The sequence below is a fragment of the Fistularia commersonii genome, chromosome 33 (genome assembly GCF_037954325.1).
Source record: "Fistularia commersonii isolate RoL2024-O1a breed Wild chromosome 33, RoL_Fcom_v1.0, whole genome shotgun sequence".
Lineage (NCBI taxonomy): Eukaryota > Metazoa > Chordata > Actinopteri > Syngnathiformes > Fistulariidae > Fistularia > Fistularia commersonii.
Window position 1 is genome coordinate 664,483 of NC_141316.1, and position 26,529 is coordinate 691,011.

The 26,529-nt window shown below is 42.8% G+C and overlaps 1 protein-coding gene across 9 annotated transcripts in view; it reads right to left on the reverse strand.

Moving 5' to 3' along the window:
- The window catches only part of exoc6 (exocyst complex component 6), a 69,663-nt gene that overhangs the window by 28,978 nt on the left and 14,156 nt on the right, over positions 1 to 26,529 (reverse strand). For 7 of the 9 annotated variants that reach the window (XM_086140492.1, XM_086140490.1, XM_086140491.1 and 4 more), the window contains exons 2-12: positions 24,181 to 24,352; positions 17,183 to 17,230; positions 16,909 to 16,999; positions 13,627 to 13,672; positions 9,141 to 9,194; positions 8,422 to 8,572; positions 6,298 to 6,453; positions 3,132 to 3,200; positions 2,536 to 2,619; positions 1,814 to 1,860; positions 1,572 to 1,692 (exon numbers count right to left, since the gene is read on the reverse strand). In XM_086140492.1, coding sequence (XP_085996618.1) covers positions 1,572 to 1,692; positions 1,814 to 1,860; positions 2,536 to 2,619; positions 3,132 to 3,200; positions 6,298 to 6,453; positions 8,422 to 8,572; positions 9,141 to 9,194; positions 13,627 to 13,672; positions 16,909 to 16,999; positions 17,183 to 17,230; positions 24,181 to 24,352 — 1,039 coding nt within the window. Of the gene's footprint in view, positions 1 to 1,571; positions 1,693 to 1,813; positions 1,861 to 2,535; positions 2,620 to 3,131; positions 3,201 to 6,297; positions 6,454 to 8,421; positions 8,573 to 9,140; positions 9,195 to 13,626; positions 13,673 to 16,908; positions 17,000 to 17,182; positions 17,231 to 24,180; positions 24,353 to 25,679; positions 25,859 to 26,529 lie in introns of those variants that run through there. The other 2 variants (XM_086140497.1, XM_086140496.1) reach the window with 2 other exon arrangements.

Consider the following 26,529-nt stretch of genomic DNA (forward strand, 5'->3'; position numbering starts at 1 on the left):
AATCAGTATCCGACCAATTTGATTGGTTATATGTTTTAAAGACAGAATATTGTTTTGACAGTATGTAAAGATTCCTTACATTACAGCGGAAAATAGAGATGCAGGGACACAGGCCTTTTTAGTCAAAGACTCAATATGCTCTGCAGCAAATAAAACTGAAAAATGAATGGAAAAATTGAATAAAAATGTAAGGGGAGGAGAGAATTTTGATTTCTGTTTGATTGTATGATGGAATATTTATAGTATAACAATATGTATAGAAAATCACCCATTCCAAATTAGTTAGTCCAATGAATTTTGAAACAGCTTTGGTAATTTGACAGGTATTTCATTCATGTATTCGTCCTGTAATTCATATTTCTAAAGAGAAACTTGGCAAATGTAATAGTTGTAGCTAGTAATTGGAGCATTAAGTGTATGTGGTGTGTGTGGTGTCTGTGTGGTGTGTGTGGTGTGTCTGTGTTTGTGGTGGTAAAGCTTGTACACTGTTGCACTGTCAATTAGGAACAAGAAAGGGATCCTATCTATTTTCTGGAGTGATTTCTATCCCTGGTAGTAGCATAGGTGCAGCCTATTTAAGACCCCTAACTGATAAAGTGATCCTGGCAAACCCTGGAGCTTGTAAATCAAGCAAGAAAATGAAAACAGACAAGATCTAGCCCAAGGAAGTACCTCTCTGTTTCCTCAGACACAAACTGGCACATGACAAACAGACGAACATCTGCTGTTTGCCACAATACTTGTGTCCTAGGAGTAGTTCAATGTCTGGATGTACCATTTTCTGACAAGTGCCAGATAAATATTTATAGTATTTTACATCAAATTATATCAGTCATACAGCAGTTGTACATAAAATATGTCATTGGATATTTTTATCTTTCCGCATAAAGACATTGATGAAATTCTATGAATGTGTGTTTATGAGGGGCTTGACTCCTTTCTTATATATTTTCAAAAATTCTCTAAATGTAGAATCTCAGTGGCTTGTGACAGAGTTTCTCCCTGTGGCCTGATCATGCAATGAATGTGGAGCTGCCTGTGCCATTGCCAAGAAGAGGGGCTGGAGGCCAAGGGGGAGACCAAGGGCTTTGTAAATCTTTTCACCCCCACACTGTGCAGCCCATTCTCTAGCCTGTTAGCATAATCCTCTGGGTCATTTACAAATGACTGGAGCCCAGCAGTCAGGAATATGCCACCTTAATCTGCTGTTATTGTTACAATCTGTCTCTCATTAAGGCCCAAATGATGTCCTCCTTAGCTGCAAGTGTATGTGTATTTTGACCTCTCCTCTGGAAAGTAACACAATTAGTGTTTGTGGGTGAGCTGACCTCTGCAGTGTTCTGTGTGCGTACATTTGTGTGAGTGCCAGTGAATGACTCTTTTCCAGGATAAACAGATTCACAGCAGGATATATTATCTCTATTAACTCCTTTGCTTTCACAGTCAGCTCCCCGCTGGTGTGTGTGTGTGTGAGTGTGTGTGTGTGTGTGTGTGTGTGTGTGTGTGTGTGTGTGTGTGTGTGTGTGTGTGTGTGTGTGTGTGTGAGTGTGAGTGTGTGTGTTTGTTCCTACAGAGTGTGTTCGCAGAACAGCAATGATCTTGGACAGGGCCATGTTCCACAGTTCATCAGTAAAAGCTCTTGTCACTAGTCCTTGTGTAGCATGGAGAATATGGTCCTCCACTACAAAGAACCTAGTGACACAGAAATATTTCAAAGTTCTCTAGTTAATATTGCCATTTAATTGAATTGGAGAAGAATTTCAACAGCAACATGTGTTGTGACAATGACACGAGACTAAAAAAGATAACATACCCTACAATCTGATTGAAGTACCTCCTGTAGCCTTCAACAGTTTCATGCTGGGAATGGACGCACACACACACACACACACATACACACACACACACACACACACACACACACACACAAATTATATTTTCAAAATATATCCAGGAGGTTAATTCTTTTTCAAAGTCATGGGAAAATGCTTATCAGTGAACCTACGACAGGTAGATATTGTGCTTATGTGCACATCTTAAAGAGTTACTGTGGTTCTTGAGCCAATCCCAGCTGACATTTGGCAAGAGTACAGTGGCAGTCAATCAAGGGGACACATATTGGAATATACAACCATTCACTCTCTCCTTCATACTTATGCCTGGTTTATCTTTAATGTAATCAACTTCTATCACCAAAGGTCGGCAAAGTGAAACACTGTCATAGCCACTTTACTCTTCATGAATAATTTTGGCCAGAAGCCACATATCCATATAAGGTAAATAGAACTAGGTAACTTAAGTGACATAGGTTATCCAAGGGTTTAGAGTGCCTTTTGCCTGTTTGTGTGTCATCAACAATGACATGTTAAGTAACCAAAAGTCAGAATCCATAAACTATATGAAAAGTTGCCATAGATATTGGTAACTGAATCCTGTATGTCAAATCTGGGTGAAATGGGTGGCTACGTTTCAGAAATATTGTTTACCACATGTTTCCAAATAATGGTGTGTACACCTTGTAGCCATGTCACTTACCATGTTAGCCTGTGGTTGCAGTACTAGCCTGGCCTGTTTCTTCCTCTGTTTCCTGTAGTAGTTCTCAAAGGTTTCACGGTCTCCCTGCAGACACACACAACAAATAAAAGGTCATGCAAAATTATAAGGAACCTTATATTGGGAAAAAAAATACAACTTCTCATACACTCAGTGCTTGGTACAATTACAACACTCAATGTGAGATGCAACTAAAATGCAAATATTATACTTCTTAAAAGGCAGAACAATAAAAAACTTAATTTTTTTTGTGTACAAACACCGCCCCCTACTGGGCTCTCTTAAAGAAATTCTATGTGTCTTCTTAAACCTATAGCAGGTTACCGAGCAAGTGAGCTGACCATGCTTGATCAATTTGCAGTTAGTCATACTTCACCATTTTTTTTTTCATTGAAGTTATAGTACAGGAGTAGTTTAGTATAGTAAATTCTTTAGTTGTAATGTTCCCATAATATTTGGTTTAAATGTGAGTTTCTGAAATTAAATGCACTATTAGATCCATGTTAACAGCTGTCCCAATACTATCTAAGTGATTTGATGTGGGGTGTAAAGAGTCATTAAAAGTGTGGGACACCTACCAAGACAGTGTAGATGTGTAAACACCTATACACAGGAGAGAAGTCCACTAGGTCCTGAGCTGTTAGGACCTGTTAAAAATGAGGATATATCATGAGATGAGATGAGATGAGAACAACTTTATTTATCCCAAAGGAAATTGTTGTGCCAGAGTTTCAAGTAAAAACATAACAGTAATAGATAATAGTGGGAGGGAGGAAGAATAAGAAATACAATGAAATATAAATTGTCTTAACTGTTAATTTTTAACTACAAGATTTGAACATTCCCTGCGGCTGAGGGAAGAGGAATTAAAAAGTCTGATAGCCTCAGGTAGGAAAGACCTCCTGTGGCGTTCAGTGGAGCTCCTTGGTGGTATCAATCTACGACTGAAAGAGCTCCGACAGGATGTCAGTGTGGCATGCAGGGGGTGATGGACGTTGTCCATGATGCTGAGAAGCTTCCTCAGCATCCTCCTCCCTGACACCAGCACAACAGACTCCAGCTCCACTCCCAGGACAGACCCAGCTCTCCTGATGAGCTTGTTGAGTCTGTTGGTGTCAGCTGTCTTGAGCCTGCTGCCCCAGCACACAACAGCGTAGAAGATGGCGCTGGACACCACCGAGTGGTAAAACATCTGCAGCATGGTCCTGCAGACGTTGAAAGATCTGAGCCTCCTGAGGAAGAACAGACAGCTCTGACCCTTCTTGATGATGGCATTGGTGTTCACGGTCCAGTCCAGTTTATTGTCCAAGTGCACCTAGGTATTTGTAGGTGTCCACAATGTCCACTTCTGTACCCCTGATGGTGACCGGGTTCAGGTGGGTCCTTTGTTTTCTGAAATCCACCACTAGCTCCTTTGTCTTAGACACATTGAGCTGCAGGTGGTTCAGTCCACACCACTCCACAAACCTGTCCACCACGCTCCTGTACTCCTGCTCCTGGCCTCCGTTGATGCAGCCCACGATGGCAGAGTCATCTGAGAATTTCTGCAGGTGGCAGGACTGCGAGGAGAACATGAAGTCTGAGGTGTAGAGCGTAAACAGGAAAGGAGACAGGACCGTCCCCTGTGGCGCCCCCGTGCTGCTCACAATGGTGTCCGACGTGATGTTCCCCAGCCTCACATACTACGGCTGACCTGTGAGGTAGTTGTTGATCCAGGCTGTGAGTGGAGCATCCACCTGCATGTCGAGAAGCTTTGAATGCCTATTTGAATGGTGTTGAATGGTCGAATGGTGTTGAAAGCACTGGAAAAGTCAAAGAACATGACTCTCACAATGCTTCCTGCCTCCTCAAGGTGGGTGTATACTCTGTGCAGCAGGAAGATGATGGCGTCTTCCACTCCTATCCGAGGCTGGTAAGCGAACTGCAGGGGGTCCAGCGAAGGTCCGACAACATTACGAAGTTGCCTCAGGACGAGCCTCTCCAGCGACTTCATGACGTGGGATGTCAGAGCCACTGGTCTGTAGTTGCTGTGTGTGCTGGGATGCTTTTTCTTGGGCACTGGGACCAGACATGAGGTTTTCCACCGGTCAGGGACAACCATCTGGATCAGGCTCAGGTTAAAGAGGTATGTGAAGATCCCACACAACCGAGAGGTACATCCTTTCAGCACTCTGGGGCTAAGTCCGTCAGGGCCGGCGGCTTTCCTGGGATGAAGGCGACTGAACTCTCTCCTCACCTCCTCAGCGGTGAAGGTGACAGGAGGGGGTGGAGAGGGTCCCAGTGGGGGGCAGGAGGGCTGAGGTGTTGAGGAGACATCATACAGGGAAGCAGAAGAGGTGCATGGGGGAGGGGTAAAAGTCTTAGAGGTGAGGGGTACGGGCACAGGGGGAGGAAAGTCCTGAGCGGAGCTGGGGGGAGGGTGGGCAGAGGCTTCTTCATCAAATCTGTTGAAAAACAGGTTTAGTTCGTTGGCCTCATGCAGGTCTCCTACCATCATCTGGCTTCCTTGTTTTCCATGGCCAGTGATGGTTTTCAACCCACTCCACACCTCCCTCATGTTGTTCTGCTGGAGTTTGCTCTCCAGCTTTCTCCTATAACTGTCCTTAACCTCTGCGATCTTCTCCCTCAGCTCAGTCTGCACCTTCATCAGCTCCTCTTTGTCTCTGCTCCTGAATGCCGCCTTCTTCCTGTTCAGCGTGGCCTTAATGTCCTTAGTCACCCAGGGTTTTGTTATTTGTGAAACATTGCACTGTCTTGGTGGGGATGATGTTGTCCGTGCAGAGGTTCACATAGTCCGTAATGCAGGCAGAGTTTTTCAATGTCCTCTTCCTGGTCTTTGCAGAGCACATCCCAGTCAGAATTTTGGTAAATTCAATATACTAAATTGTTACTAAAGCAAGGAGAAGTAAATAGAAAAATAGAAGTAGAGAATTTAGGAAAAAGAGACACTAAGGTGAGGAGAAACTCTGGCAGGCAGTCGCCCGAGACAGCGCTGGAAGTCATCACTGTTATATCAGTTTCTTCAATCATTTGCCATAAAAATTATAGAAAACATTGAATACCTGTTCAAGGTTACACAATAGTCTTTATAGTGCACCATGCCACAATTTAAGACTCATATATATGTTTATCTAGGCCATGAAGGATCCAGTATGTGATTCGTAGGTTTTGGCACAAGTTTTACACCGAATGTCGTTCCTGATGCAACCCTCTGCATTTATCCAGCCTTGTGACCAGCTCAGAGAGAGATACTGGCCTGTTCCCTCCCGAGGCTTTAGATTCTTAGATTCATATGTATATATATATATATATATATATATATACACACAGACAGACAGACAGACAGACAGACAGACAGACAGACAGACACAGACAGACAGACAGACAGACAGACAGACAGACAGACAGACAGACAGACAGACAGACAGACAGATAGACAGACAGATAGATAGATAGATAGATAGTTAGATAGATAGATAGATAGATAGATAGATAGATAGATAGATAGATAGATAGATAGATAGATAGATAGATAGAAATTCACAGATGCACGCACGCACATATACACATAAAACATATTACTACTTTGTCAATATTGTGTCTTTATATGAAATAAAAGGAAAACAATCCCCACTACAATTACTAGGAAAAATCTGAGACTGTTGCATTAGAAACAAACTAGAAGTTCGCTGTCTACTTAGAATTCATATAATCTTTCAAAATCCAAATATTTAGCTTCTTCACCTCATCATCAGCATCATCCTCATCTCCTGTGTCATTGTCCGTCATCAGACCATTTGGAGGGTGCGTCCTTCCGTTGAAGAAGTACAAGGGCTTAGTGTAGTGACCAATATTGGCCTGCTTTGCTACCACACTGTTAAAAGTTGTATGTTGCTGCGCCTGAAAATTGACACATAGACCCAACACACCCGCACATACATGCATGGGTCCATGCAACCGTGCGCACATACGCACACACGCATACATGCACACAGGCACACAGGCACACACAAACGAATAAACAAGTGGAAAAAATCTGACTAAAAATATCTGAAGCACATTTTGAGAAATATTTCTTATCCACTGGGCACATTATAATAACATAGAATAGATACTTTATTGGAATACTTTGCTCAAAAACTGTGTAGAGTAGGAATGGCATCATAAACCCTGTAGTGTATACATATTTTTACTGCATGGCTGTTTTGTGCTTCAAGTTGGAGTTACTATGGTGATGGGAAGCATTAATTTCCACAATGAGGACCAGTTATGTGTTATGCACAGAAGCAGAGATTTGCTTATTTGTTTGCAGTTGACTGAATCAGAAATTAATGGGCACAGTGTTTTGCTGTCAAAGAAAGAGGTTTTAGTTTTTCAGTGCCTTTACAATAACAAAAGACATGAACTGAAATGGGCTAAAGTTACCTTGAAAACTGCAAAAATGACTGTAAGATTAGCAAGTTCTTCTTTACCTTTGCATCTTTCCTTTCCAAACATCTCAGTCCGGCCTCCTTGACCTTATCTCCAAAGCATCTCACATACAGTATGCTGTCCCATATCATACAGCACTACTGGTCTCACCACTGCCTTGTACACCTCTCCTTTAATTTTGGCTAATAATCTTTCATCACACATTACTCCTGAAACTTTTCTCCAGCTGTTTCAGCCTCCTTGAACCCATTGTTTCCCTTCACTATACTTTCCATTGCTCTGGAGTGTTGAGCCTACGTAATTAAAATCCCCTTCCTTCTTTATTTACACTCCTTGTAGCTTCAGATTATTACTTGGGTTCCTCTCATTCACACACATACAGTATATTCTGTCTTGCTGTGGCTAACCTTCATTCTTCTCCCCTCCAGGGCACACCTCTATCGCTCAAGAATTTCCTACATCTGCTCCCTCCCCTCTCTACAGATCACAACATCATCTGCAAACATCATGATCCAATGAGATTCCTGTCTAACCTCATCTGTCAGCCTGTCCAACACCAATGCAAACAAGAAGGGGCTCAGAGCTAATGCCTGATGATCTCACCTTGCCCTTGGCCTCCTGTCACACCTTCAGCAAACCTCATCACTGTCTCACAGCTCACATATCCAGGTCCTGCACCACTATAATACATTTCATTGTATTTCTTATTCTTCCTCCTTTCTACTATTATCGATTACTGTTATGATTTTTACGTGAAACTCTGGCACAACAATTTCCTTCGGGATTAATAAAGTTGTTCTCATCTCATCTCATCTCATAACATACTTCTCTATCACTCAAGATTTCCTCATATAGTACCATAATTCATCTCTTGGCACCCTGTTGCATCTTCTTTGCCAGTACTCTTAAAGCAAATACTGCATCAATAGTGCTATATCTAGGCATGGAACCACACCACTGCTCACAAATACTTACTCTGGCTCTCAGTTTAGTTTCCACAACTGTTTCCATAACTTCATCATATGGCTAATCAACTTTATTCCTCTATTGTTACAAATCTGCTTATCTCCCTTTTTTCTTAAAAATGGGCATCTTCACACTTCTTCTCCTTTCCTCAGGCATCCTCTCACTGTCTAAGGTCCTGTGAAACAATCTGACTTCAAAAGTAGCATAACAAAATTAAAACACAATCTTTAATATAAAGGAAATGTCAAAGTTTAAAGTGAAAGTATTGAAATTTATTATACACAATACTCAATTATACATTGAGTAGCATTTTGTATGTATTTAAATAAATGCCACCTTCCTTATTGTCTAAGACTTTTGTGAAACCCATAATCTGAAATTCAAACTGTAATCGTGTATTAAAATCATGGTAGTGTGTCAGGTCATACGTGTGTGATGCAAACATGGTGGAACAATGGAATTGTCTCCTACCTGTCTCATAGCTGTCTCCCCGACCTTGTCTGAGTGTTTCCTAATGCTTTCAAGGAAATCCTTAAGGTCAGACATGGAGATCTCCTTGATCTCTTCTCTCAGTCTGGGTAGGTTTTCAGCCATGATCTGACAGAACCTGTACTGGCTTACTCTATGAGATACAGTAGGATCAGTGTTGAGCAACAACGAATCAAGAGTACTAATGTAACTTGTTATCACACATTCAAGACAATAAAATTAGTACTGACGCATCGCTACAGCCATACAGCCCACTAATTTGCGATCACTGAATCAGTTGTATTCAGTTTGTTTTCAGCTTAGGTGATTCATTGACTGTCCAAAGTCTTGAACCGAAACATTTCCTATGATGCTGGTTTACCGTCTTTCCAAACATGCAACAGCTATCAAAACAGTCACATCTGTAGACAGAAAACACAATTCAATTCTAAAGACTCAGTTGGAAATATCTATTTTGAACAAAAAAACTAAATAAAAAGCAAGTAAAACTACTCCCTACTTAAAAGCTCTAATCATGATCAAAAATTACATTAGAGAATTTATATTTTCCAACAATGATTTTACGGCCCCCATAGGGGCTGAAACCCCAAGGTTGAAAAGGCTGGGTGAAATCACTTGAATCCTAACAGTCAATCACTGAGAAAGGGTTTTGTTAAGAGTTGGAGGCATCATATTCACTATTCACTTAAGATCACTCCTACCTAGGGATGTAGACCTTCTCCAACTGCTCCATAGTTTTCAGTGCTGCATAGTATCTGTAAAAACACATGTTATAGCAATATTCTTTCTGTGTGTGTGTGTGTGTGTGTGTGTGTGTGTGTGTGTGTGTGTGTGTGTGTGTGTGTGTGTGTGTGTGTGTGTGTGTGTGTGTGTGTGTGTGTGTGTGTGTGTGTGTGTGTGTGTGTGTGTGTGTGTGTGTGTGTGTGTGTGTGTGTGTGTGTGGCAAGTGGCACCATGCAATTATTAGTGTTGGTTCAATTCTACCAGGGGCCTTTCTGTGTGGTGTTCAAATATTCTGTTCTGGTTTTCTCCCGGTCTTTCCCCTGGTATCTCTCTCTCTCTCTCTCTCTCTCTCTTTCTTACTTCACTCAACCAAACCATCTCAGACTGGCTTCTCTGACCTTCTCTCCAAAACATCTTACATGTGCTGTTTCGCTGATAAACTCATTCCTGATCCTATCCATCCAGGTCACTCCCAAAGAGAACCTCAACATCTCCATCTTTGCAACCTCTAGCTCTTCCTCCTGTCTTTTGGTCATTGGAACTGTTTCTAGGCCATACACCATCGCTGGTCGCACCACTGTCTTGTCCACCTTTCCTTTCATTCTGGCCAATAGTCTTCTATCACATAGTACCCCCGACACTTTTCTCCACCCATTCAAATCTGCTTGAGCCCGTCTCTTCACCTCTTCTCCACACTCTCCGTTGTTCTGGATTGTTGACTCCAAGTACCTGAAATCCTCCAACTTCCTGATCTCCACTCACTGGAGCCTCACCGTTCCACCTAAATTCCTCTCATTCACACGCATATACTCTGTCTAGCCATGGATCCATGGACATTCCTGTCTATCCTCATTTGTCAACCTGTCCATCACCACTGCAAACAAGAAGGGGATCAGAACTGATCCCTGATGGAGTCCCACCTCCACCTTGAACTTCTCTGTTATCCCTACAGCACACCAAACCACTGTCTCACAGCCAGCATACATGTCCTTCACCAGTCGAACAGACTTCTCTGCCACTCCAGATTTCCTCATACAGTACCAGAACTCCCCTCCTGGCACCCTGTCATATGCTTTCTCTAGGCCTACAAAAACACAATGCAGCTCCCTCTGGCCTTCTCTGTACTTCTCTATTAGCATTCTCAAATCAAATACTGCCTCTGTAGTACTCTTTCTAGGCATGGAGCCATACTGCTGTTCACAAATGCTGACTTCTGCTCTCAGTCTAGTTTCCACTACTCTTTCCCATAACTTCATTGTATGGCTCATCAACTTTATCCCTTTATAGTTGCCGTAATTCTGCATATCCCCCGTATTCTTAAAAATAGGCACCATCACACCTTGTCTCCAGTCTTCAGGCATCTTCTTTCTCTCTAAGATACTGTTGAATAATAGAGTCAGAAACTCTACCGCTACCTCTCATATACACTTCCACACCCCCACAGGAATCTCATTAGGACCAACTGCCTTTCTACTCTTCATCCTCTTCAATTCCTTCCTCGCTTCACCTTTACTAATCTCTGCTACTTTGTGGTCTACAATAGTCACCTCTTCTACCCTTGCCTCTCTTTAATGTTCCACATTCATCAGCTCTTCAAAGTACTCTTTCCATCTTCTCATCACTCTTCTAGCATCTGTCAATACATTTCCCTCTCTGTCCTTAATCACCTGGACCTGTACATCCTTTCCATCTTTATCTCTTTGTTTCGTCAACCTGTATAGATCATTCTCTCCCTCCTTACTGTCCAGCCGAGCATACAGGTCATCGTGCGCCTTTTGTTTTGCCTACGCTTCCTCTATCTTTACCTTATGTTGTATCTCCATGTACCCTTGTCTGTTTTCTTCAGTCCTCTCAGTGTTCCACCTCTTCTTTGCAAACCGCTTTCTCTGTATATACTCCTGCACTTCCTCATTCCACCTCAAAGTCTCCTTATCTACTTCTCTTCAAGATGACACACCAAGTACTCTCCTTCCTGTCTCCCTGGTGACACTAGCTGTTGTTGACCAATCACTTGGAAGCTCTCCCTGACCACCCAGAGCCTTTCTCAACTCCTCCCTGAAAACCATACAACACTCCTCCCTTTTTCAGCGTCCACCACTTCGTCCTCTGCTCTGCCTTTGTCCTCTTGATCTTCCTGTTACCAGAGTCATCCAACAAGCCACCATCCCATGCTGTCTGGCTACACTTTCACCCACACCTACTTTGCAGTCACTGATCTCTTTCAGGATACTTCATCTATACAACATGTAGTCTACCTGCGTTCTCCTACCTCCACTCTTATAAGTTACCCTATATTCCTGTCTTTTCTGGAAAAAAGTGTTTACCATAGCCATTTTCATCCTTTTTGCATCATCTACCAACATCTGTCCCTCTGCGTCCCTATCCTGTATACCAAATCTGCCCATTACTTCTTCATCCCCTCTATTGCCTTCACCAACATGTCCATTGAAGTCTGCACCAACTATTACTCACTCATCTCTGAGGATATTCTGCATCACTTCCTCTAGCTCATTCAAGAACTTCTCCCTCTCCTCTAGCTCACATCCCACATGCGGGCCACAGCCACTAACAACATTGAGCATCACACCTTCAGTTTCCAGTTTCAGACTCATAAGTCTATCTGACATTCTTTTCACCTCCAGATCATTCCTAACAAACTCCTCCTTCAAGATAATTCCTACTCCATTTCACTTCTTGTCAGTACCATGATAGTACAACTTAAAGCCTGCTCCTAAGCTTCTAGCCCTACTACCTGTCCACCTGGTCTCCTGGACACACAGTATATCCACTTTCCTTCTCTGCATCATGTCGACCAGCTCTACCATTTCTTGTCATAGTCCCAATATTCAAAGTCCCTTCTCTCAGTCCCAGACTCTGGCCTTTCCTCCTCTCTTCTCTGCTTCCGAACATGCCTTCCTCCTCTCCTTCTTTGATTTGGTTTGGTTATTATTTTAATTCAATTATTGAACTGAAAAAACATAACATTTTGTTAACCTTTAAAACTCATAACATCTGGTGCAATTTCCATACAAATCTCCTGTTAGGGCATATTGCTTTACAGGGAGCCAGTACAGTATATCCAGCAGCAGAATTAGCCACAAAAGTGTCACAAAGTATATTTTGATTCTTAGAAATACAAGTAATCATGCTCATTAACAGAATCTTTGCAATGTTGTATTCTTGGGAAGTCTTTGATGATTGCCTCTGTAAGAAAAATTATCTCACACAGAGTATGTTTATCATACAGATACATAGCAAATGATAAGATATCTTTGAAAGAGTTTTTTTTTTCCCACAGGAGAATCATTAGTAGGTATTTTATTTGAAGGTCTTACATATTTTTGACAATTTTATGATGACATTTGTATTCTATTTTTCTGAAATATTGGTAGGTAGTGTCTGGATGACTTATTTCTTTACTATGATTCAGGTATTTTATTGAACAATTTCTCGAAAGCTCTTCAATGATTAATTTTTTATTTGTCTTTTAGTTATTTTGTTTAATTTTCGAGTGACTTATTACCTGCTTGCTTATCATGATCCAGTTATTTTGGAAACTATCAAAATTTCAAAATTTTAATCCACATTATCACAGTTGGATGATATTTGAAACGGGAAAACTGCCCAGCACTATCTTTCACGATGGTCATCATGGTCTTTCATGGTGTGCACAAATCACACAGGGTTCAGATTCAGGTCATTGTGCTGAGCTCCCATCATTAAGCTGATAGGCAGGCTGGGAGGGGATCTAATTGGTCGGTCAGTGAGTGTAAAATGTGTTGTGCACACATGAACAGAAGACAGCCTCATAAAGTCTACAGTGAAAAGGTTTGTCAGCGTGCAGTAAACCAGGAAGGCGGACACAAAGGCTACAAGTGGCAGGACATTGAACAGATTGTGACCTGACTAGCAGCAGTACAGATAACAAGGTACATTTGCACCATGCAAACCCTTCCCGGTTTATAAAAACAGAGCATGGGCCATGTTATTGGAGCTAAAAGCAGCATCTACTAACATATACAGATTGCACAGGGTGGCTGGCATGGTCTAATTGCCTTGGATTGCCCATGAGCTGTGGCAGGCTGCAGTGAGGGGGTCTTGTTGTGAAAAAGGGCACACTGAGGGTCAATTGTCCTGCAAGTGAATGGCCCCCTCCTTTGGGCCACAGAAATAAACAAGAAAGGGTCATTATTGTCCTCTCAGTGAGGTTCATGGGGTAAAAATGAAGTTCAATCAAAGCTATGGAGCAGGGATAAGTTGGGAGGTTGCATCATAAAATTTAACATGGGTTTGGCAGGATCTCGGTTCACTGAAAGTGGTACTCAGTAAACTACAAAGTTGCATTTCCTATCGATAAAGAAAGAATAAAATTTACTCAAAATCCAAGCCCCCATCCTCTGTGAATATAAAGCTTTGAAAGGTAAGACCCGCTGCCTTTGGGATAAAAGTGAATGAAATTTCTACCTTTTGGATTCGAGTTGCTCCTTTAGTTTGCTGTACATTTCTAGCACTGTGGGAGAAAAGACAGAAAACAGGGTGGTAAAATGATTTTAAGTACATTCTGATCAGACAATGCCAATACCTTTCCACAAAATACTTTCTTATTAAAGAAAATAACAATTTATAAATTGAAAAAAAAAATGTCTATACACAGCATCCACTGCTTTGTCAAATGACAGTCCCTAAAAAAATGTGACTTACTGTATTTGATTTTGATGTAATTAAAGCCTTTGACAGAAATGCGTAATTGTAAGTTCTAAGTTTTTGAAGATGTACTGAAATACTGATAAGTCATCAGATTTCTGAAGCAGCATTACAGGGCCCTGACGAACAGTCTAATTTAAGGAATAAGCCTGACACTAATTCACTACTTCAGACATTGAATGCCATTATATGGGGTTGGCTATAATTTTTTTCCCTAATGTGTTGTCAATGCATAAAACTCCAATTCCCAAAGATTTGAGATGGTGTGTAAAATGCCGATAAACATTTAAAGCAATGATTCGCAAATTTTACAAACTCATGATTTATTCACAATCAAACATAAACAAGAATTCAAATATTGAAATTGAGACATCTCACAATAGTTGGAACCAATGGAAACTGGGCTACTGTAGGTCAAAAAAGGAGAGGTGGAAGGCATGTTCGGAAGCAGAGAGAGAAGAGGTGTGGCAAGAGTCTGGGACTGAGAGAAGGGACTTTGAATATTGGGACTATGACAAGAAAAGGTAGAGTTGGTCGACATGATGCAGAGAAGGAAAGTGGATATACTGTGTTACCAGGAGACCAGGTGGAAAGGTAGTAAGGCTAGAAGCTTAGGAGCAGGCTTTAAGTTGTACTATCATGGTACTGACAAGAAGTGAAATGGAGTAGTAATTATCTCGAAGGAGGAGTTTGTTGGGAATGATATGGAGGTGAAAAGAATGTCAGATAGACTTATGAGTCTGAAACTGGAAACTGAAGGTGTGATGCTCAAAGTTGTTATAGGCTATGCCCCGCATGTGGGATATGAATTTGAGGAGAAGGAGAAGTTCTTGAATGAGCTAGAGGAAGTGATGCAAAATATCCCCAGAGATGAGAGATTGGTAATTGGTGCAGACTTCAATGGGAATGTTGGAGCAGGCAATAGAGGGGATGAAAAGGTGATGGGTAGATTTGCCTTACAGGATAGGAATGCAGAGAAACAGGTGGTGGTAGATTTCGCAAAAAAGATGGAAATGGCTAGGTAGACTACATCTTGGTAACCTGAAAGAGATTGCTGAGTGCAAAGTAGTTGTAGGTGAGAGTGTAGCATGGGACAGCATAGGATGGTGGTTTGTAGGATGACTCTGGTGACACGGGAGATCAAGAGGACAAAGGCAGAGCAGAGGACAAAGTGGTGAAAGCTGAAAAGGGAGGAGTGTTGTATGGTTTTCAGGGGGGAGTTGAGAAAGGCTCTGGGTGGTCAGGGAAAGCTTCCAGGAGCCAGAGCCAGTGCGGGAGGCTGAGAGATTCCGACAAGATAAAGTCAGACGAGTACTGCCCCATTACTCAGCGCCTGCACACTGGGGTTCAACCCGGTGGATGAGAATGTACCCTCCTTCCGCCTTCAGGTGGGAGGATGGGTTCTGACTGTTGTTTGCAGCAATGCACCCAACAGCAGTTAAGGTTACCCACCCTTCTCGGGGTCCCTCAAGGGGCTACTAGAGAGAGTTCCTACTGGGGACTCCCTCGTTCTACTTGGAGACTTCAATGGTCACGTGGGCAACGACAGTGCCACTTGGAAGGGCGTGATTAACAGGAACGCACCCCCCAGATCTGAACTCGAGCAGTGTTTTATTATTGACCTTCTGTGCTTGGTACAAATTGCCCATAACAAACACTATGTTCAGGCATAAATTTGCCCATAAGTGCACTTGGCACCAATGGACCGCAGTTCTTTGATCAATCTTGTGGTCAAGTAGTCTGACTTGTGGCCGCATGTCCTGGACACTCGGGTGAAGAGAGGGGCAGAGCTGTCAACTGATCGGGGGGACCATGGAGAACAAGTTCCAGAGGGCTTCAAGAAGATTTTGGTCCATCATCCAGTGGCTCAGGAGGGGGAAAGCAGTGCTCTGTCAACACTGTGTACAGTGGGAGAGGGGTGCTGCTGACCTCAACTCGAGACGTTGTAGATCAGTGGGCGGAATACTTCTGAGACCCCCTCAATCTCGTCGGAACACCTTCCAATGAGAAAGCAAAGCTAAGGGGCTCTGTAGACACACCTATTTCTGGGGCTGAAGTTGCTGAAGCAGTCAAAAAGCTCTTCACTAGCAGGTCCCTGGGGGCAGGTGAGTTCTGCTTTGGTTCCTCAAGTCTCTGGATATTGTAGAGCTGTCCTGGCCAACACACCTCTGCAGCACTGTAGGGACTTCGGGGTGTGCCCAACCATTCTGAACCATTCTTCATGTGTTTTGTGGATCTGGAGAAGGCATTCAACCATGTCCGTGGCAATCCTATGAGAGGCAATCCAGGAATATGGGCTACCGAACCCTGTCATATGGGCTGTACGGTTCCTGTATGACTGGTGTCAGAGCTTGGTCCGCATTGCCGGTTGTAAGTCGGACTCGTTTCCGGTGAGACTTGGACTTCACCAACGCTGCTCTTTGTCACCAATTCTGTTCATAATTTTTATGGACAAAATTTCTATGCATAGCCAGAGCGTAGGGGGGATCTGGTTTGGTGGCCACAGGATCGAGTCTCTGCTTTTTGCAGATTATGTGGTTCTGTTGGCTTCATAAGCACATGATCTCCAGCTCTCAGTGGAGCAGTTTGTAGCCGAATATGAAGCAGCCAGGATGAAGATCAGCACCTCCAAATCCGAGACCATGGTGCTCAACCGAAAACAGGTGGAGTGCCCACTCCTGGACGGGGAAGAGGTTCTGCCCCAAGTGGAGGAGTTCAAGTATCTTGAGGTCTTGTCCACGAGTGAGGGAAAGATGGAGCGGGAAATATTAAAGTTTTAAAAAAGTTTCTGTGTAAATATCTCAGGTTAAAACGTGGACACCTGCAGCTTATAGACAAGTACAGCCCATGTATGTAAACATATATTTATTTGTTTATTTTTTGCCAGTGTGGCTTATGTTCAGGTGTGCTCAGTAGTCTTTCTGACTTTGGCTTTTCCATACTGACATCATGTTACACATCAAAACTGAAAATTTTCATCTGTACATCATGATAAGGCACTTTATGTATCACTGACGGCGACTATAAGCTCCTATTAAATACCTGGTATACAGAGCTGCAGTTTCTCGACAGTAGTGGCCATGTTCCTCTGCTGGATACGACAGCGAATAACCTCCTCTGTTTGAGCTGTCACCTGAAGGAGGGACAGCCATTAGAATGGCAGAATGAGTGAGGGCTCCTCATTGTGACTCCTCGGTTATAGAAAGTCAAAATCGAATGCAGAATGGTCTGCAGAGTTAACAACCAGGCATGCCGTATGTGTTTCTCAATGAAAATACATTTTGTCTTCTGTTAAACCTTGACTGCATAATCTTACCTCTCTTCCAGCTTCTTGAAGTCTTCGATTGCTGTCTGTCACTTGACCCTGAGAAGAAAGATAGAGGGATGATTTAACTGCAGCTCTGTTTTTCTTTTTACCTGTTCTCACAGGGGAACTACTACCACCAAGTCTCCTTATTGTTTCTCTCCAGATGACATGCCTGGAGAGGTGGTGCAGGAGGTAGAGCAATCATCTTTGGAACTGAGCATTCCTGGTTTGATTCCTGGCTCCTCCTAGTGTATCGAAGTATTTTTGAGCAAGACACTAAACCCCTGGCGCTGGTGGACGGCAGCTCGTGGTTCATCCATGATGGGTTAATTGTAGAGCATTAATTAATAAAAGGATAAGTTATTATTACTCCTTCCCACCTCCCTCATCACATTAGGTATAGCTGTCATCTGAAAGCACCTCCTGACCTGACCTATGTGCTCCTACCCAAATTTTTAGACCTTACTCTGTGTCTTTGCCTCCTTTACAAGAGAGAATTCACTATACTCATTAACCATTCCTTTTTTTTGTCCCTATCCTGGATACCAAATCTGCCTGTCATGAATATAATTACATCAAAGATCCCTCTTCTTCACCATTAACTGTTGGTGAATGGAGCCTTGAGTGGGAGGAGTTGAGGTTGTCAGACAGAGTCATTTGATCACTGGGTGTTTTCAGCCCTGAACCCCATCACCCTCATAATGGTGGGTCAGCAGTGGTGGCCAAATCACTGCCCATCTTATCCTCCTAGCTACCAGCTTAATCCCCCCCCCCTCCTTCTCCATAACCAGCAGGAGGCTCTCTCTGCTGCCTCCCATCCTAAAAGCTACAGTCTTTCTCTCCCTTCCTGTCATCCCTGTGGCAGTGAGCAGTTTCCACATTGACTGTGCAGGAACCCTTTGCAGCCTACATGACTGGGAACAGCCCTGCCAGCCAACCTTTCTCCCTGCAGTGATCCAAGAGGTCCTGGTATTTTGCACTCTTTCTTTAGACACTTGATTGCATCCAACACGTCCATTGAATCAATCTGCATCAATTACTACCCTCTTACCTCATGAGATAATCTGCATCACTCCATTAAAAAAAAAAGGAAGAGAAAGCCCTTTATTGTCACATTCAGTTATACATACAGCACAACATCAGCTAAGTTTGGCAAATGCATTTAAACCATCATGGATGAACCATGAGCAGACATCATCCATTGAGCAGCACCAGGGGAGCAGTTAGAGGCGTCAGCGTCTTCCTTAACAACAGTTTGACAATCTAAGAGGAGCAAACTAAGGTTTATCAGTAAATTACCTGAAATTTTGCAAGATTAAAGTATCCAGAAATGCTAACAATTAAAACACAATTTTACTACTCGCTGAAATAACATATTGGAGAGGCCACATTTTGATACAATGGAAAAGTGGGATTAAATGACTTCTTTGGGGACATAGAGTCATCGCTCCTTAAGCTGCCACCTTATCGTGATAGGGGGATTTGCTCATCCCAGTGATCCTTGGACCTAAGTTGTCGGGTGCTATATGATGCAAGAAGGGTCACCCAAGGCAAACAGGTCCCAGTTTAGAGACAAGACAAAGTGTGGCTCAGAAGAGCCTCAATGGATGAACAGAAGAAATTGACCCAGTTTTCCCTTAGGTGCATTTGGGTCACATTCAAGGATATTCTGGTCCACCAGCCAGTGGCTGGGGGGGGGGTTCAGTCATCCTCTGCTCAACACAAAGTCTGTCTCTGACACACAAGTAGTACAGGTGAAGAAGAGCCATGCTCCTCAGCTTGTAGGTTAAGCCTATTGTTGCCATCTCCCAGGTAGATAGACTAACGGGGTGTTAAGGAGAAAATCAGTCTCAGTGGACTAAAACTTCCATCCTTGCACCAGCATACACATGTGATAGACCATCTCAGAGTCATGGTTGGTAGAAATGAGAAAGTGGTTGGCTTGAAGATATGGCCAAACTGAAATACCCAAACCACTGTCAATTGCTCTTGTCTGGTGACCCAATAGTTCGTTTCAACTAAGCTCAGTGTATGATTGAAGAAAAGCACAGCTTGGTCCCCATCTTGTTCATGTTGCAATAAGTCAGCACACATCCCTGTGCTGCTCACATCTTGAGTCGCAGGAAGGCAGAAGCAGAGTCAGCATTTAATTTAACAGCCAATGTACCAATGTGCAGTAAGTAACGTCACAAATGAAGGCCCTGTACAAGGCAAGGCCCAGATAGCTCCTCAGGCTGCTTATGCTTGTGAGAATTAGCCAGTCTTGAACAGCAGACACTTTTCCTGGATCTGTAGTGGGGGGCATTAAAGTTGAAATCTTTCTCTGGAAGGAAAAACATGAAAAAACACTGTTCAAAGTCACAAACTACTGTAGTAAATTAGTTTTGAATATTTTGAAAAGCTACATTGCAATCTTCAATTTTTCAGCCTTCGTTCCAATGCATCCATGTGCTAAAATAATTTAAATAAATTTTCCTCATCAATGTACACTAAGCACCCCATAATGACAGAACAGACACAGACTTTTAGACATTTTGCAAAACTGAAATATCACATGTAATAAGTACTCACACCCTATGTTGTGACGCACAGGAATTTTAATTCTGATGCTTTCCACTTCTTTTAAGTATCTTTCAGATAAGTTTATACCTTCATTGGAGTCCAGCTGGGTTTAATTTAATTGATTGGACATGGTTAAAAGGGGCACAAACCTGCCTATATAAGGCCTTACTGTTCACAGTATACACTCACCGGCCACTTTATTAGGTACACCTGTCCAACTGCTCGTTAACACTTAATTTCTAATCAGCCAATCACATGGCGGCAACTCAGTGCATTTAGGCATGTTGACATGGTCAAGACAATCTCCTGCAGTTCAAACTGAGCATCAGTATGGGGAAGAAAGGTGATTTGAGTGACTTTGAACGTGGCATGGTTGTTGGTGCCAGAACAACTGGTCTGAGTATTTCAGAAACTGCTGATCTACTGGGATTTTCATGCACAACCATCTCTCGGGTTTACAGAGAATGGTCCTAAAAAGAAAAAATATCCAGTGAGCGGCAGTTCTGTGGGCGGAAATGCCGTGTTGATGCCAGAGGTCAGAGGAGAATGGCCAGACTGGTTCGAGCTGATAGAAAGGCAACAGTGACTCAAATAACCACCCGTTACAACCAAAGTAGGCAGAAGGGCATCTCTGAAAGCACAGTATGTCGAACTTTGAGGCAGATGGGCTACAGCAGCAGAAGACCACGCCGGGTGCCACTCCTTTCAGCTAAGAACAGGAAACTGAGGCTACAATTTGCACAAGCTCATCGAAATTGGACAATAGAAGATTGGAAAAACGTTGCCTGGTCTGATGAGTCTCGATTTCTGCTGCGACATTCGGATGGTAGGGTCAGAATTTGGCGTCAACAACATGAAAGCATGGATCCATCCTGCCTTGTATCAACGGTTCAGGCTGGTGGTGGTGGTGTAATGGTGTGGGGAATATTTTCTTGGCACTCTTTGGCCCCCTTGGTACCAATTGAGCATCGTTGCAACGCCACAGCCTACCTGAGTATTGTTGCTAACCATGTCCATCCCTTTATGACCACAATGTACCCAACTTCTGATGGCTACTTTCAGCAGGATAATGCGCCATGTCATAAAGCTGGAATCATCTCGGACTGGTTTCTTGAACATGACAATGAGTTCACTGTACTCAAATGGCCTCCACAGTCACCAGATCTCAATCCAATAGCGCATCTTTGGGATGTGGTGGAACGGGAGATTCGCATCATGGATGTGCAGCCGACAAATCTGCGCCAACTGTGTGATCCCATCATGTCAATATGAACCAAACTCTCTGAGGAATGCTTCCAGCACTTTGTTGAATCTATGCCACGAAGTATTGAGGCAGTTCTGAAGGCAAAAGGGGGTCCAACCAGTTACTAGCATGGTGTACCTAATAAAGTGGCCGGTGATTGTAAGTCAGAGCAGTTAAAAGACATGGCAGGGTAAAGATCTGGTTAGGCCACATAAAAAAGAAAAAAATCTGCTGTATTGGCAGCCTCAAAATTCTGAAATTGAAGTGTGGGACAGCTAGCACTCTTTCCAGAGTGGGCCAAACTGGGCAGTTGGGGGCAAAGAGGGAATGAACCAAGTACCCAAAGAACACTCTGGCTAATGGCTTGACAGAGGCCTTCCTCAATGTAAGATGAATGAAAGCCTGCAAAGAAACATCTAAAAGACTCCCCAACTGTGAGAAAAAAAGATATTCTAGTCTGGTGAGACCTAATTTGTACTCTTTGGCCTTACTTCTAAGCTGACTTTGAGGAGGAAACCTAGCACTGCTCATCAACTTCCGCAGGACACCCAACAGTGAAGCATGATGGTTGTAGCTGTGGGTTGGCTTTTCAGCTGCAAGGACTGGTTGTTATCGAAAGAAAGATTGGTCCAACAGCGAGCCTGGAGGAAACCTTGTTTAGTCTGCTCTGCACCTCAGGTCCACCTTCCAACTGGACAATGACTCTGAGCACACAGCCAAACTAACATAGGAATTACTTAGGAATACTCCTTGGTCTTGAATGGCAAAGCCAGTCTCATCAGTCATACAACTTCCTCAGATTATAACAGTCTTTATTTCTGTCATAACTGCACTTATCTATCAAAACCTCGGTAACGACAGGTTGTGTGTCTGAATGCAGGAAGAGTAAATCAGCTTGGAAATCAAATGGTCTATCCCAGATTACCTCACAGCAGTAGGATGCACAATGTGTATTATAAACATAATTTAATGACCTGGCAACAAAACCAAACCTTAAATGGATAACTTTTTCCCCCAATCAAAATAACATTTCTCTGAAGTCTTCTAAATACCCGTAATAAAGTAAAGATGAAGACCAAAGAGAAGATTTATAGACGTAGTGAGAGAGGATATGAAGTGAGATGGTGTGAGAGGGGAGGATTCAGAGAATAGGGTTAGATTGAGAAAGCTGATCACTGTGGCAGCCCCCTGAAGGGAAAAGCCAAAAGGAACAGAAGAGGATCCATGATATTCTGATATACATTAGTATCAAACAAGGGGCTTCTTCATATGATGATCATGCTCACTTTTCTTCCTATTGAATGTAACAGTGTTGGAAGAGGTTCAATATCTAAAACTACTAGTATGACAAGAAAGAAACTGTAAATTGTATGTAGAAAATGTACTAACATATATAGATGAAATTACAAATCTATCACAAATTTTCCTCCATCTGCTACCCCTCTAAAACCCCTTTATGCCCTCTCTTTTCCCTCACTACCTCTTTTCCTGCAGCTGCTCAGCCTTGTAATCAGCTCATTGTTCATGAGAGTGAAGGACAAAAGCAGGCAAATTCAGATTAACTAGACAGCAAGGACCTGTGTCCATCATTCGAGCACTAGGCCTTTCATGCAGTTTAATGGTTTATGACGGGCTCTTTCTCACAGATTTAGTGACAAAATTCTCAATTCTGTATGGAGATTTTTGAACTATCTACTCTTGCCAAATGGTTGAAAGCCATGACCCAATTGACAATTTGGCTTTTTGTTGACAAACCTTTCCATAGGAAGCCCCAATACAGCAGCACCAGTGTTCTGATCACAACTTTTTATTTTTATTTCACTGAGCAACAATGGACAAGACAGGTGCTGAGTCATCTAATATTAGCAGACAGACACATGCTAATTTCAAGTCAGTTATCTCAATGTTCCCTGGTTGTTTGGACCAATAATAGCTTAAGGCCAAAGCTATTAAAACCCTTTTGCAATGATTTCCCTTCCCCTTAATTTCTGTCCTGAGTCAGCTCATTAGTTTGTATGAATAAAGTGTTTTTCATTCTCAGCAAACATTGCAGCAGTCGCACGTTCCTGCAGATTCCTCCTCTACAACATCAGGAAAATTTGCAGATTCCTCACGGCGGATACGGCGCAGATACTCATCCAGGCTCTAGTCATCTCTCGTCTGGACCACTGCAACTCCCTCCTTGCTGTTGCCCCTGCGGTAACCATCAGACCTCTGGAGCTTCTTCAGAAAGTGGCAGCCCGCCTGGTGTTCAGCCGTCCCAAATTCTCCCACACAACTCCTCTTCTCATGTCCCTACAGTGGCTCCCAGTAGCCGCCCACATCAAGTTCAAGACCCTGGTGCTTGCCTACGGGGCAGTGAATGGGACAGTCCTGTCTTATCTCCAGGATATGGTCAAGCCACACGTCCCTACCCATCCCCTCCAATCTGCCACCTCTCGGCGACTGTCCACCCCATCACTCAGAGCCCCTGGCTGCCAATCGAACAGGTCTCAGCTCTTCTCGGTCTCGGCTCCTCAATTCCTACCAAGCACTACCCCACTAAACGCACTTAGCCCCCAACCCCTCCAGAAAAAAAAACAAAAAAAAAAACCAACGATGATATGAATGTATGTATGTATATGGTTCTGAGATGGCTATTTGGTAGAGTGGCCACTTCTGACTTCCGACTACGGGTACTTCTGATCTTTGGTGACTGAATTGCACTCTTTGTAAGTCGCTTTGGATTAAAGTGTCTGTCAAATGACTGTAATGTAATGTAATGTTTTTCCCTTCTTGGTTTGTTAGAGGTTATTTTGGTAGATGTTTTGGAGAGAGGGTCAAAGAACCCAGACTGAAATGGTTCGGTCACGTACAGAGGAGGGATAGAGAATATATTGGTAGACGGATGGTGGAATTGGAGCTGCCAGGCAAGAGGTCTCGAGGAAGACCAAAGAGAAGATTTATGGACATAGTGAGAGAGGATATGAAGGTAGTTGGTGTGAAGGAGGACGATAAAGAAAATAGGGTTAGATGGAGAAAGTTGATTCACTGTGGCGACCCCTGAAGGGAAAAGCCCAAGAAGAAGAAGAAGAAGAAGAGGAAAAAGAAGAAGAAAAAGAAGAAGCAGAAGAAGAAGAAGAAGAAGAAGAAGATATTATTTTGTTATATAGAGATAAAACAAAGTAACCGCACAGGAATGAATCATTTCTATTTCTCTTACCATTAGTTTTTCTGCATCAGTACGGACTTTGAGAAGTTCTGTGATCGCATCCACAAAGCCTTGGTGGTGAAAGTTGCACATTTTCTCGATCTCTCGGTCATGGTTCCTGATCCTAGCGTCCAACTTCTCCATGAAGCGTTTGTGGGCATTGGGCTGGTCATCATATATTGACCTGAAGGAAAGGGTGAAAAACAAACTATGAGTAACTATTTCGTCTTAAGTAGAATGCAGTATAGGTTATCAGGTATCATCTACTATCTATTGGGAAATACATTTCTCTCTGACACTCCTTGACCTGACTAAGCAGTTACAACCATTCTAAATGTCAGTATGTGAGTAAAGCCAAGGACACACCACAAGATTCTCCGCCTGATTTTACCCATGATTCACAGTCTGGCAAAGTCAACATCAGCCAAATGCTAGTTGGGGACGGTTGGCAGGCTAGATGGCACAGAAATCTATGAGAGGGAGAAGACCCAAACTGACAAATGTGTGGGGGAAACAGATCCGATACCACTCCACCTCAGTTGCAAACAATCAATCTAATTGCAAACACATATCGCCAGCAGCCAAAGACAGAGAACATGGCACAAAAGAAATTCAATGGACAAAGACAACATAATGCAGTGGGAGTAACAAATCATGATGATCATAATGATAAACGGCTAAGGAGGGAGAAAGCCAATGAAATGAAACTGGACAACACTAATTGAAAAAAAGAGCAGATAACTGCACAATAATCAATGACAACAAGCTGTTTGATGTCAATGTTTGTTTACCCATTTCACTGTTATATAAATCATTACTTTTGCTAGACTTCGCAAAAAAGTTTGATGCTTTTAGATGGCATCAGTTTGTTTGACACATCATGAATTCTGTGATCCCTCATCCTCTCGTAATGCACAGCCGTTAAATGTGGTTAACTGTATGGTTACCAGTACTGAATTTGTCACAAAAAAAAATGCTGAAAGCAGTTGGGAAATGCATATTCCTACTTTTTTCTAAATTGGAAATGACTAGGAAAGTTGTGTGGTGTGTCCCTAGTTTTAGTAAGAGATATATTAAAATACTTTTTTTTGAATATTTCAAATGGAATCATGTCAAATAGATTTCTTTACGCTTCATCCTATGTCACAGGACTAGTTTATTCAATACACAAACTACTGTATATGGGTTTATCAAATCACACAAAGCAAGAGAAATCACTGTAATGAGTTTTCACTAACTCCAATAAATTAACATGAATTCTAAAAACAACTAGCAGCAGAAACAGACAAATGTAAGGTATTTAAGCTAACATGAAATTAATATGTGTTAAACGCAGCCTCAGGGCAGCACTAGCCCGTGTCTCTCCAAGACTGCCATGGGGGGCCACGGAGCAGAGTCTCCCTGTGCCGATCCCAAGCCCGGATAAATGCAGAGGGTTGCATCAGGAAGGGTATCCGGCGTAAAACTTTTGCCAAAACCAAACATGCGAGTCAACCATAATTATATCATACCGGATTGGTCGTGGACCGGGTTAACAACGACCGCCATTGGTACTGATGACTTACAGGGTACTAATGGAAATTGGGCTACTGTGGGTCGAAGAACAAGAACAAGCAGAAGAGGAGGAGTGCGTCTTCAGAAGCAGAGAGAGAGGAGGAAAGGAAAGAGCCTGGGACTGAGAGTAGGGACTTTGAATATTGGGACTGACAGGAAAAGGTAGAGAGTTGGTCGACATGATGCAGAGAGGGGAAGTGGATATACTGTGTGTCCAGGAGACCAGGGGGAAAGGTAGTAAGGCTAGAAGCTTAGGAGCAGGCTTTAAGTTGTACTATCATGGTACTGACAAGAAGTGAAATGGAGTAGGAATTATCTTGAAGGAGGAGTTTGTTGGGAATGATCTGGAGGTGAAAAGAATGTCAGATAGACTTATGAGTCTGAAACTAGAAACTGAAGTTGTGATGCTCAATGTTGTTAGTGGCTATGCCCCGCGGGTGGGATTTGAATCTGAAGAGAAGGAGAAGTTCTGGAATGAGTTAGATGAAGTGATGCAGAATATTCCCAGAAATGAGAGAGTGGTAATTGGTGCAGACTTCAATGGACATGTTGGTGAAGGCAATAGAGGGGATGAAGAAGTGATGGGCAGATTTGGTATCCAGGATAGGAATGCAGAGGGACAGATGGTGGTAGATTTTGCAAAAAGGATGGAAATGGCTGTAGTGAACACCTTTTTCCAGAAAAACAGGAACATGGGGTAACTTATAAGAGCGGAGGTAGGTGCACGCAGGTAGACTTCATCTTGTATAGACCAGGCAACCTGAAAGAGATCAGTGACTGCAAAGTAGTTGTAGGTGAGAGTGTAGC